This window comes from Patagioenas fasciata, chromosome 10 (assembly GCF_037038585.1).
Source record: "Patagioenas fasciata isolate bPatFas1 chromosome 10, bPatFas1.hap1, whole genome shotgun sequence".
NCBI lineage: Eukaryota > Metazoa > Chordata > Aves > Columbiformes > Columbidae > Patagioenas > Patagioenas fasciata.
In genome coordinates, this window is record NC_092529.1 from 7,694,154 (window position 1) to 7,707,922 (window position 13,769).

At 37.7% G+C, this 13,769-nt stretch overlaps 1 protein-coding gene across 20 annotated transcripts in view; it reads right to left on the reverse strand.

Moving 5' to 3' along the window:
* ATP2B2 (ATPase plasma membrane Ca2+ transporting 2) overlaps positions 1-13,769 on the reverse strand; it is a 393,712-nt gene that overhangs the window by 24,669 nt on the left and 355,274 nt on the right. For all 20 annotated transcript variants that reach the window (XM_071813028.1, XM_065845964.2, XM_071813033.1 and 17 more), the window contains 3 exons: positions 13,425-13,531; positions 12,496-12,687; positions 4,253-4,466 (listed from right to left, as the gene is read on the reverse strand). In XM_071813028.1, the coding sequence (XP_071669129.1) occupies positions 4,253-4,466; positions 12,496-12,687; positions 13,425-13,531 (513 nt within the window). The remainder of the gene's footprint in view (positions 1-4,252; positions 4,467-12,495; positions 12,688-13,424; positions 13,532-13,769) is intronic.

Here is a 13,769-nt window from a genome sequence, read left to right on the forward strand (position 1 = left end):
GCTCTACTTTACCAGCTTTCTTGCTGCACTTGCTATAATACAGGCAGAACTTACAACACCAGTGAGCAAAAGGCATCTAAACTTTCTGAGAAAGATGCTTCTTAAATGATGACTTTTATCTAATAACTCTGTATACCTACGCAAATAGTTTTCAGTAGGACATGTCCTCTAACAAAATAGCAATTATTGTGAGAAGTCAATTATTTCTGATGTACTAAGCACTTGAGACCATTGACAGTACATTTGAGATTTTCTACGATAATTAGAAGCCCTCACTCTTCAGCAGTTTTTACCCATTTGCTAATCCAGTACGGCAAAACTCTTGACAAGCAGCCAAGGATATTAATGAAAAAAAAAGAGACATTCCTGGTTTTAAATAGATTTGGTTTAGATCATTCTGCTTGTATGCTTTGAAAGCATACCATCAGGCATTGTTCTTTATTTTGATAATTTGACTGTCACTTTTTGATCTGACCAATGGAAAAAAGCACGATAAAACCACACATCCTGAAAAATCCCTGCACCTGAGGGACCTCTGTTCTTATAGAATCATAGAACGGCTTGGGTTGGAAGGGACCTTTAAAGATCATCTAGTCCAATTCCCTTGCTGGGGCTAGGACATCTTGCAGTAGATCATGTTGCATCCAACCTTACCTTGAGCACTTCCAATGATGGAGCATCACAGTTTTTCTGGGCAACCTGTTCCTATGTCTCACTGCTCTCATTGTAAAAACATTTCTTCCTTACGTCCAAGCAAACCTATCCTCTTTGAGTTTAGAACTGTTGCCCCTTGCTCTGTCACTTCAGGCCTTGGTTAAAAGTCTCTCTCTGTCTTACAAGGCCTTATATTGGGCTGCAGTAAGGTCTCCCCAGAGCTTCTCTTCTCCAGCCGAACACCCCAGCTCTCTCAGCCTGTCCTCCCAGCAGAGCTGTTCCAACCTCGAATCATTCCTGCAGCTCCTCTGGCCCCTCTCCAGCAGGTCCATGTGCGTCCTGTGCTGAGGACAGAGCTGGACCAGCACTGCAGGGGAGTCTCACAGAGTGGGGCAAAGGGACAGGGTCACCTCCCTCTTTCTGCTGCTCATGGGGCTGGGGATGCAGCCCAGGATACAACTGGCCTGGGCTGCAAGAGCACATGGGCGGCTCATGGCCAGTTCCTTATCCACTTTCCTATATGCAGTTTACAAATAACATACGGTTATTGGAAGAGGCATTGTCTTAAAGTAAGGGTGAGGCATTCACTTGAAGTGTAAATCATGAATGAAATAAAACTAAAGAAGATTATCACAATACTACTAATTTTCATAACCAGTGTTTTGTTAATAAAAACAAATTGAAACTTGAACATTTTTCCACTATTCTACTAGCATTATATTCAGAATTTCCAAAGAAAGAAGAAGAGTTTCCTCAGGTTTTCTCCTGAGGCCATTATTTCATAAGCTAAGTTAACAGTGAGCACTTTTTGCCTTGGGATATCTGAGCAGTTCATGTTCAAGTCACAGGGAATAATGAGCATGTTTCCAAAGGAAGAATTTGGCTTATAGTCTTTTGACTGAATGTAGAATACAGTATCACAAATATATCAGTAACACAGTATGAGGCAACAAAATGTAGACTAGGAGACAGCAGAGATTTTTAAGTAGATTATACATCTCCAGAGAGATAACTTAAGTACTGGAAAATATTCCCCTTATTACATACAAACAATAAATGAAAAAATTAATGAGAGCAAACAGATATCACCACTTTATCTTCTACAGATACACACACACACGCATATACACACATTGCATCTATTTGCTTTCATTCACTACACACACAAACACAAATATACGAATAATACTTTCCTTGGTGAGAGTACTTGTGCTTAAGGTTCTATTATTGTATCGCATCACTTAATTGCCAAAGCAGAACATGCTGCTACTGTGGACTGGCATTGGTTAAACCCATAACTAGTTTTTATTTCCAAACATGTTCCAAAAGGCATTATAGTATAGTACAACAATTGAAGGTTTATTATGCCTAGTTGCTGAGGCTAAGTTTGTATATTGCAGTTTGACAGAACTAGACAGTGGCTTCTGGATTTGTGATGTGCCTGATGTCTCAAAGGCATTACTGTATGTTCAAACACAATGTTTTTATTGCCACATTATAGAAAATAGAAAAACTTGATGTAGCAGTCTCTACAGAAATCCAATACAAAAAAATGAAGTATTGATAAAAATATAAATCATTCTAATTCATTTGGAATTCACTTATCAAAACATTGAGTTTAGAACATCATCTCACTGCAAACCTGAGTCCTGTGGAGCTTAGAAAGGAAAAGACTGGATTTCCTAGGCTTGTCAGAAAACTGCTTGGGCTACATCCTTCAAAGTATACATAAGTTTTCCAGAAATACCCAGAAGTAATTAGCACAGGGTGAGAAAGCCCGATTTTCTTTTCATTGTGGCTAAGTATATAGTATTTTAAACCATAAACCTCATTGAAATGCCATTAAAACTCCCCATAAAGTTCACAGACGTTCTCATTCCAAGATTCACAGCACATGGATTACCAAGATCTTATAAACCCATTTAAAAGAATCTGAAATTATAATTTCCTTAGACTTGCTAGACATTCTCAAAATACACTGTAATTCTTAGAAGGTTACAGCCTATCTCTCTTCAAAACCTGATGATTATTTTGGTTTAAATAGCTCCACTGTAAACAGACCATCACCTCCTTTGAGCATTCTAAATATACTGCCAGTTGCTGGTGATGTGGAGCAAGACCGTAACGACGGACCTCAAAAAAGCTCATAAGATTCATAAATTTACATTCACAGCTTGTATTAAAGTCTGTATACAAAGAAAAAAATATCTGAAAGACAACACATGTAATTTAGCAGTGATGACACAGTGACAAGAGCACAATACCCAACTGATAAAATTAACAGTCCTTTGAGCAAGTTCAGTTCTTATTGTAGAGCAACAGAATCTATTATTAGCCCCTACTGTTCCTTGAAGCAAGAAACATTCCTCCTCCTTCCCTCCCCTCTCCAAAGTACAACTATAAAAAGCATCCATTACTAGCAAGCCTGAAGAAGAGTCCAGTAATCTCATAAATTAGATTCTTTTTTCCCTTTTAATATCCATTCTAGATATTAAATGTCAAAACAGAGTGTTCTCTGTATCACTTAATATTGATTACTTGCTTATCTATACTACTTAAGATCAGCATTATTTCTTGACTGTGGCAAACATTTTGCTCACGATTAAAGCTTCTCCAGATATTGGTAAAATGAATCTTGATTTTTTTTTTTTTTTTAGTGTTTTTTTTTTAATATTATTTGTTGTTACATGCCTACTAAAGAGGGCAAGTCTCAAAATGTATATTAGTATAGAAGAATCAGGCTAGATACTCCAATAAAAATGTAATCTTCTATGCTGCGTTTTAACATAAACTTCAGTCAAAGCCCAAACCTACATTTTAATGACCTGGCTGCAGTGACTGAGTGCACCCTCAGCAAGTTTGCTGATGACACCAAACTGGGAGGAAGGGCTGACACACCAGAAGGTTGTGCTGCCATCCAGCGAGACCTGGGCAGGCTGGAGGATTGGACAGAGAAAAATGGATGAAGTTCAGCAAGGGCAAGTGAAGGGTCCTGCACCTGGGGAGGAACAATCCCAGGCACCAGGACAGGTGAGGGGTGGACCCGCTGTCAAGAGGATGGACCAGGCTCTTTTCAGTGGTGCCCAACAACAGGATGGGGGTAAACAGGCACAGACTGAAACACAGGAGGTTCCATCTGAACATGAGGAGAAACTTCTTTACTTTGTGGGTGCCCGAGCCCTGGACCAGGCTGCCCAGAGAGGCTGTGGAGTCTCCTTCTCTGGAGAAATTCAAAACTTTCCTGGACGCATTGCTGTGTGATCCACTCTGGTGACCCTGCTTTAGCAGGTGGGTTGGACTGGATGATCTCCAGAGGTCCCTTCCAACCCCAACCATTCTGTGATTTTGTTAGGAGGCAAAAAAAAAAAAAAAAAGCAGCTGACTGAGGCCCTTCCCAATGTAAACAACACATAACAGTGACTAAATCGCTCTATTACATCTGTCCTGTTTCCCATCCCATTAAACAGCTTGGTCCTGCTATCCGTTTAACTGTAACAGACTTAATATATGTGCATGGGTACATTTAAAGCATTTTGACGTCAGGCTACAAGACCTAGATGCTTTTAAATGAAGCAACAAGCCTAACAAACTTTCTTACCGACAAAAAGAAGTGTAAATATGAGAGTAAGCTGATAAACAGCATGGCCCAGAATGTTCTTCATCATGGTACGGGATATAAGAGGTTTGTTCCTGCCGTATGGCTTTCTTAGCAATAAAGCCTCTGTTGGAGGTTCGGTGGCCAAAGCAAGTGAGGCAAAGGTGTCCATAATGAGATTGACCCACAACATCTGTACAGCTTTTAGAGGAGAGTCCTGTGGAGACAAATTAGAAAGTTACATTTTTCCTACAAAAGAATTGTTGTCAGGTCATTTACTGTGATTTCATCTCTTCTGGTGTGACTGCAGGCAGTACTGAAGATGGGACACTGAAATACTCGCTCCTTTGCTCTGACCTTTCTTAGATTTCTTATGCAGGACCAGAGTCACAGGAAGCTCAGTGATCTAAGCAAAGAGAAGTGATTTCTGTCCAGTCATTTAAATCAGGAATGTTTACAATCACACAATTCTTCTAAAGCATAACATTAACAATTGATAACACATTTTACAATACTCTGTTACTTCATGCATCTTGCTTAAATTTTCAGCTGAATGTAGGTAAATAGATAATACAAGTGGGAGTTTCTTTACTGGAAGAAAAATTACACTAAAACAATTTAAAAAGTAATGTTTCCTTTTACTATAACCTATTTGTTTGGTTTTTTTTTTTTTCAGAAACAGCTTGAAGTCATTAAAAATTTATGAAACAATTCCTAATACAACTTAATACATTTTACTTAAATAATATATTTTTAAAATAGAAGTGATAAAAAAGGCTGATATTTGAATTTTAAAAATAGTCTGAAACTCATTAAACTATATCAAATATGCAAATGTAAGTAAATCTTTATTATTGTAGTGGGTAACAGGATAGCATATTTGTAAGTACAGAAGTGGAAAGAAAAGCAAACAATCAAAACCCCAACACATTACTGCTTGTCAGGATGAAGTATTTGTTTTCTGAAGCAGATCACAAGCCGCTAGAAGGAGCTCTTCCCTCACGTAATTCAAGAAAGAGACTGTGGTCATTTACAGAGGACTTCAGATCATGATGTAAAAAAAACCCCAAAAGTAAATAAATAAAGCAAACCAACACAGATCCCAGGAGAACTTCAGATGATGATTATAACATTTTGATTTGTAACACACTGGGGCAGCTGTAATGGCAGAAAGATGCAATTGCTTCAAGAAGCCATATCCCGACATGAAGTAGGTTATTTTTCTGTATCTAATGACCTCCTTATGGCTCTAGACTGAATACAAACCTGCAGCATTAGTAAGGTCTGCTTCAAATGTTTCAAATAGACAGGTTTTATTAGGAAAACAGAATCTCAAAAGTAATAAGGTATCAGTGTGACAAATTTTCTAGTGAAGGGAGTTGATCTGCAGTGTGAAAGCTGGAAGATCAGAGCACTCTCTTTGTGCATTACATTCCACGGTGCTGCAGTCGCAAAGCAAACCAATGTATGGAACAGCATACAAACCAAATCAAAGCCAATAAGAACACCTTATGAATTCTGCCCTTTTCTTCAAATGGTTAAATGTTCATTTTAAATGAAATATTATCAAATAATGAGGGACAATATCCATTTGGTATCCCAGGGACATATGGAGAACAAGGGTAAGTGGTTTGGTCTCTTGTAGATCTGGTTTATATTCCAGCTTTCCTTTGAGATAAAATATTATTTCCTTTTGAAAATATATTTTTAACACTCCTATATTTAAAAAAAAAAAAGAAAAAAAAAGGATATATTTTATTTATTTCTAAAAAAAAATTCTTTTTTTTGCTTATTCAACGGGATGGAGAAGAGTAACCTATTGTTTGTAAGTCTTACACGTTGGCTGCATCAGGGAAGGGAGGAAGATTTGCATTAACAGACTCCTGACCTCTTGTTTATAGGTTGCATTAACTGGGCTTATTTGGAGAGTTCAGCTCACTCATTTGATACGCAGCTGCAGAAACAGGAAACGTCTTTGGCTTTTGAGGTAGCTAAAGAACTAAAAGCAATCAGGACTAACCTCATTTCGAATTGAGACCTCATTTATTTTTATTAACACTAACAGCTCAAACGAGGAGCGTACTTGCACTAAAAGCAGTTTGTTGCTAGGTCTCAGAGGCTCTAGACTTGGACACAGTATATAGAGAGAAAGGAAAACATGTTTTCTACTGAAGAATTTTCTGTGTCATATTTTTACCTGTCTAGTTAATAAGTTTTCTTGAGAAAAATTCTCTACTTCGAGATGTTACAATAGCTGAATTTCCTCTTTGTGCACTGCCTTCTATGTCAATATAACTGCATTTGTCTGCTAAGCTTAATAAATAAGAGTCAAATATTCGGGTGTCTATCAGAGCCTGACATATTCCTAGCACAACGAAAAGTCACATTATTTCAGTCTCTAAATCACACAACTGTAATTGGCAGTCATCAGTTTTGGCAACAACATGTTCTCACCATTTCACACTGCCAATCACCTTGGGTGGCTACGGTGCCCCTAATAATTATCTATTATTGGCAGTGCTACGCTGTTCAGTCAAGTGTGAAAGCTCATTCTAAGCTGAAGCCAAAACATTAAATACACATTAGTCTGGGCAGGCAGTGGAATGAAATTTCCACTGCAACTCTATCTGATTTCTGATTAGTAGGTGGAAACTGAGGAAAATACGTATCAGCTAAGGAGCTTAGTCTTCCATTACAGATTTTACTCACTTATGCAAGAGGGATGCAAATTCGATGTTCTTTTCACTGCATTTTACCCACTAAGCGACTAGCCAATAATTCTTAATTCACTTTCTGAAAACTTTGGGGATAAAAGCTGTTCAAACTGCAAACCACCCAAAATTACCACTTATTTGTCAAATTCCTTTCCACTTGACCTTGGAATAGGTTAGTATTGGCCTAGAGGTAAAAGGAAAATGTCCCTTAAATCAAGTGATGTTACCGTTCATCTTGGAAGCACTTAAAAGTACAAATCACCAAAGGCTGGAAATAAACTACAAATCTTTTGTGACATGCAGAGCCTCACAAATTTTAGAGCTTGTTACTTTTGATTTAAATGACAAGATGTAAGGGAATGAAAAGTTATTTTCACCCTTACCTCTTTACTCCCACTTGTCACAGAACACATGCACGGCTTCAAAAAAACGAGCATTTCTGGTAGATTAACTTTATATACACCAATGCAAAAAAAGTCAGCCCTCGCTCCCCCTGCTAGATCACACTGGCTACTAATTGTATGAAAGTGGCATCCTGAATTCTATTTCCATGCCTCTAAGCCTTTCCAAAACAAAGCTAAACACTTTGATTTTATATTATAGCTTCTTCAAATTTGCCAATGCTATTATTTTAACATTTGCCAAATACAGTTCTGCAGTAAAACATTACAACCACGTAAATTACTGCCTTATACATCTAAGTATAGATCATCTTCATTTTTTGAACAACATCTGTAAAAACAATAAGTGATTCATGCGGTAGTTCATTGCTACAGTGGTTTTTAATTAACATTTAATTTTCCAAACATAATATCCTATAGACTCACTGTTTTCAGTTCCTAATGTCTGCTAAAACATTAAGTCTTTCTCCAAGTACAAGAATAATAATTTGAATGTTAAAACACAGCCATTGTTTTTCTTTAAAGCAACCTTTTTGAATAGTTCCATTGCCTCAACAGTTGGAGACACAGGCAAAATTTGGCATGAAGATAAACCTGCCAGCTTTGCAGTTCCAATAAAAAGCATTTCCATTTGACTGAACTGCATTTTAAAATCTTCATTTTGTACATACCCAGATTATTTTTAACAGCTTCAAGCATAATGACTTAATATTTTCCTGGTACTGTGTATATGTTGGGGAAAGAAAACAGGATGAACCTTCTGGCTTTGTAAGGCATGTATAGAACTGTATATGATATTAGAGCTGTGGAGCAATGACTTATTGGAAGTACAAGTCACAATTGTATGCAGAGCTCCAAAGAAGAACCCTCATTGAGTCTATCAAGGGCTCTGCAGAATGTTATTCAGAGAATGAAGTCAGAATATAAGAGTTTATATCTCATAAATCCACTGGAAAAATAAATCATTGGGTTAACCTGAGGTAATGGTTGCTAAACAGAAAGGACAATTACATGCAAACTGGTCAAGATAACCACTTTTAACCATACTTTTAAAGGCATGCACACGGAAGCAAGAGGTAAATGAATTAGATTAATTGAAAGATAAGGTGAATTAATACAGCTCAGCTGCACTGCACCACAGACATGGGCCTAACAGAAGGAACAGTTGTGATCTCAGTGGTGGGTGTTAGGGACACGCAGAGCACAAAAGTACAAGCACCGCTGCAGCCACACATTGGGTGATCCTCATTTTGCTTTTCATCAAACACTTCTTCAAGCTTGGTTTTGTATGACCTATATCTCAAAGGACTTTATGTTATTATAGAATCACAACACAAAAGTTCATTATTAGTTGAAAACTCAGAACTCCTGGCTTATACACTGAGCTTTTCTAAACTAAAACAAGGCCCAATATAAGTCAGATCCTGGTGAGGGGTAGCTTAGTTTTGGCAGCAGCCAGACTAAGCTTGCCAACGGTGGCACTGTGCTTGTAATTCCTCTGCTATGTAGAAAATTATTTCTGTCACTTTAATATGACTCTGAGCTGGAACCTGTGACAGAGAATAGCAAATGAGCATTTGCATTGGTCCCGTTTAGTCTGCATAGTAGCTTCTTTAGTAGCCCACTGCTACTCCTTTATTGGAGTAGCATGTAGGGTCATGCACACTTTGTACATGTAGTTGAACATCTGTTGAAACAGCAAAATAGAAATAGTAGATATGGTAGATGTTCTTTCTAACAGGAGCATATTGCTGAATCAGTCACTGGGTATATAAATAACAAAGTAATATTTGCTTAAAATTAACAGAATTAAGCTAAACAGTAGGTCCGTGCAGTGGAACTGGCAAGGATGCTGACTTCATTTATGTAATGGAGAAAAAAAGCAGCAGATTCTTAAAATAACCACTAATGGTCAGAGGTTCTACCTAACATTTTTCTTAAGCCTCTCTGTGACACTTCTAACAAATCAGCTCCTACTTGGCAAGGCATTCTCTGGGTGCTCGTCGGAGGTATAGTTTCACTCATAACAGCACTGACACAGCTGGATCCTTTCATTAATGCAGAGTTGCTGTGGTTTCACTAGGAGTCCTGCAGGTATGACCACATACACATATTTACATGTACACCGATGCTATCGCAGCACCAAGGCTGAATAAAATTAAGTCTATTTTGTTGTAAAACACAAGCCAAGTGTTAAGAAAAAAGAGTCAAAACAAAGATTTTATTATCTTCATACTTCCTTTAAGCACCAACATTAGTAACAGCAGAGAGGCTAGGTAAGCATGAAAGAAGCTTCATACTCAAAGCATCCCAATGTGCTGGTTCTGAACCACAGAACAGATTTTTTGAGAGGTGGCATTAAGAAATATGAATACATCGAATTTTTCTCATTCTAGATTTGATGAAATACCACCAGAAGTATAGCCTTTGTAATATTCATGTACCTAAATATGAATTGTGGACTAAATTTATATCTTATGTGTCAAGAAAAGCCAACCTGACTACCTAAAAGCAAAGTAAAATTCAGTCCAGTGGGGACCTTCTTTGTATCATTTTGAAGGTCACAGAAAGCTGTGTTGACTTTTGGAAACTATAGATTTTAGCTTCATTTGTTTGTTAAGAACTTAAATGACTATCTCACTGAAATATTTAAGACCTGTATGCAATTTTGCAGACCTAGATCTATGTGTGTGCACCTACCCTGTTTATGCAAGATTTTTTGGTATATTCATGCGTTTTGTGCTAGAGCTATTTTGATAGCAACCAGAGGGTATGGTATGTTCTCAAGCGTAATTTTTAGGAAACCTTATGAGCCAAACAAACATAATGCCCTTTCACTGGCTAGAGTCCTTGAGTCAAAGCCTAACATAATAACACTCATTCGTAAGACAAGATGCTTCTTGACTGAGACAGAACTGAGAGCTACTTGAGATTATCAGCAGTCAGGCTGTTGAGTGTAAACAGAACTACAACGGAAAGAACTGCTGCCTTTTTGCCACAATTTCAATTTCAGCTCCTTTCAGACTTCTATTTTGGATTTACGTTTTTACTACCAAATACAGGAACTGTATAAGAATGTATTTGGACAGAAATACAGGAGGTATATATTAAAACCCATCAACAGGGATGACAGGATTGACAGGCTCAGTGATGGTCTTACAGACCACTGGGGCAATATAAACGCACTGGGCCTGATCCAAATCCTTCTAGAAGCCAACGCCATGATTCAAACAACGAAGAAAGCTCCAGAACTAGAAGGGGAGAATATGGTTGCACTGATTCAGTGATGTTTAACCTCTTTGAGAATAAAATAGAAATTCCTTAGTTAACAAATAGTATATATTTCCCTTTAGGTTTTCATGAAGTAATTGAAAAAATACTGAACATTAACAGAAAAAAAAAATCACCTTGATGTCTATTAAATAAGGTCTCAGAAGGAACCACTCGTCTCAGTTCTAATTATGGTATTTTTACCACATTGGTGTCAGCACTTTTTTCTATACCGTTTTGTACCACTGATAAAAATCCAGGAGGATTGGCCTCACAGACTTTTCATCCTTATTCACAACCTTCTGTTACCAGCAACAATCACTTTACAGCTAAACATTTTCTTGATATGCTTGGAAATATTTCCCAAGGGAAAAGGAAAAGTTGTCCAACTTCTGCCTCAACATCAATAATTTTGTCCCTTAGCACAGGCCCAATTGTGACAACAAGGCATCACCAAGACCTTGGGGCAGTGTGCTAGAGATCTAGCACATAACAGCGTGCAATTTCTTCTCCGAAAACAAATGAATTGATGTTTCGGTGCTTCTTTTGTATGGAATACAATAGTTTTAATATCACTTCCGCTTATTTCAATACCAGCCAGTTCTGGTTTCCCTGAGCATCTCAGCCCTAACACGACACTTGTGCTCACTCAGCTCAGAGGAGCCAGATGCTGATGGTTGTACCTACCCAGGTGTTGCACGGTGCACACAGGAGCTGGGAGCTTGCAGACTCCTAGGCAGCAAAATAAAGGCCTCTAAATGTCAGTCAAGGCTCAGGAGAAGTTTGACCTCATGCTTTTGTAAAGGTACCTGGGTTTCTGGTTTCAAGTATCAATTCCATGATTACAATGTAAGTTTACCCTGGAGCCCAGCTAATGACTTATTCATTGTTTTGCTCATGTGTGCATGAGGTGAAGTTTACCTGCTGAAACAGGTATGTGCGTCTGTGTGATGCACTACAGAGGGAAGCATCAGCTTTTCCATAGTGTGTCTCAGTCAAAGGAGGCATTTTGTAACAGCACCTGTCTGCAGCATCTGAAATATGCATTATTTTAGGTAGTGAAGAGCACTAAAAACTGCACATTTTTTCTAATGAAGGATAAAAACCTCATACTGTACAAAATACATCCTGTTTTCTTTCTAGAGAAACGAAGAAAATAATTTTCTTCATCAAAAAGTAGTAATTTGAAGAGAAAAAAAAATGGTTTGCTTTCACATACAGTTTTTGTAAAAGACCTAGACATGTTGCAAGTACGCCAGGATTGCAATGAGGGATTAATGTAGAGGGAGAAAAAGAGATCCAAGTCCAACTGTATGTGTCATTTAACTGGTTTGTCATTTGCATCTGAAATTAAAAGTAAGTGCCCGAAAGCAACAAAATAATTTTATCATTCAAAAAGCTCCCCTGCTGGGATTATGTCTGTGTGTCAGTACTGGTCTCGTGAATATAATAATCCCATTACATAATCCACCAAGAAACAACATATTTAACAGTGAAATATTCTGAGACAGAAAAAAGGTACAGTCACATAACTTCTTCCTTCTCCCAGTTCCTGATGTTTCTGTCCTATTATCACAGGCTCAATCATGCCAATAACAGATAATCAAAACCAGGGAGCTGTATGGAGGCAGCATAAAGCAGCTCCTCAGAGCAGCTTATTTCCAGAAGAAGATGGATTAGTAGACTTCCTTATGTCAGCAGCTATTCAACATTTAGAAGCTTGATCTTTAATACACTCTTAATGCTCAGAAGAATTTCAGGAAGCATACTTTCTGTTGTACAAAGTAAGAATCAAATGGAAACCACTGTTACTAAGAAGAAAAGGTAGCTTGGTAGGGTTTGGCCCTGCAGTTCCCCTTACCTGGGTGATGCACGCTCCAGTGAAAGCCACAATCACCGCCACGATGTTCACGGTGAGCTGGAACTGCAGGAACTTGGAGATGCTGTCATAGACATTGCGGCCCCACATGACGGCCTTCACAATGCTGCTGAAATTGTCGTCTGTTAGGATGATATCTGAGGCTTCCTTCGCAACATCTGTTCCAGCAATACCCTGGAAAAATTAATGGTGAATAAAATTACCTACTGGAAAGTACAGAGACAGAATATAAATCTTCATAGTCAAAGTCTACAGTTACACAGAGACTTCCCAGCACAGTAACAATGACTGACTAACTATATTCTGCATTTTTTATTTGCTAGGAAGTTAACTGATTTGGCCTATTTTTGAAAGTGAATAAGGACACAGAAAAGGGAATTGAGAGAGAGCAGTGGAATTCATGTGATTATAGTTTTGAGTATTTTAAATTATCACCTTAATGACTAGTGATCTTCTGAGTTTTTTTTTAATCACTGAAGATATTTTATTAATATACATGAGCAGAATTGCTAACAAAAATTAGAATCACGTATAGTCCAGTATGTTAATGTCTTCAGAGTCAGAGTACATTGGGAAGAGATCTTTACAATTAGTGATGGATTTTACCAAAGCAAAATAGTGCTCCACTGTTGTGAAGAGCACAGGATTCATTTTTCTGTATTGACACAGGATTCTGCATATAGCTAATAATTACCTTAGACAAAATACTGAAAAATTATCAAAACGAGCAATATCAGTGAATCTAAGAGAGCAAATTAAAGTATTCTGAAGCAACACAACTTGCTCCCTCTGATATATTGCATCACTGAAAAGTAATAACTAAGCAACTTTCTCAACACTTACTGAATGAAAAACCTCTTCTAGCAAACTTATAAGGATACAAACATCAGTAAAACTACTCAAGATTATACCATTGCAAAGCCAACATCAGCTTTTTTAAGTGCTGGTCCATCGTTGGTTCCATCACCAGTCACAGCTACAACCTGCCTCTGTTCCACCTGTGTGCTGTCAATAATACCTGCAAAAAAATGTATGTGTCTGTGTATATATACACATCTATAAAAAACAAATCAGCAAGATAAAAGTTACCTCTAAAAACAGCCGCATCTGTGTAATATAGACTACATTATAACACACAAGTCTTACAGAAATTGAGAGAGTTTATTTTTAAGAAAAATAAGTATGAAAGCAGTGTTATCACTACTGTACAGTATCAGACATCACTATTAGAATTTACATGGGAAGTTCTGATCGTG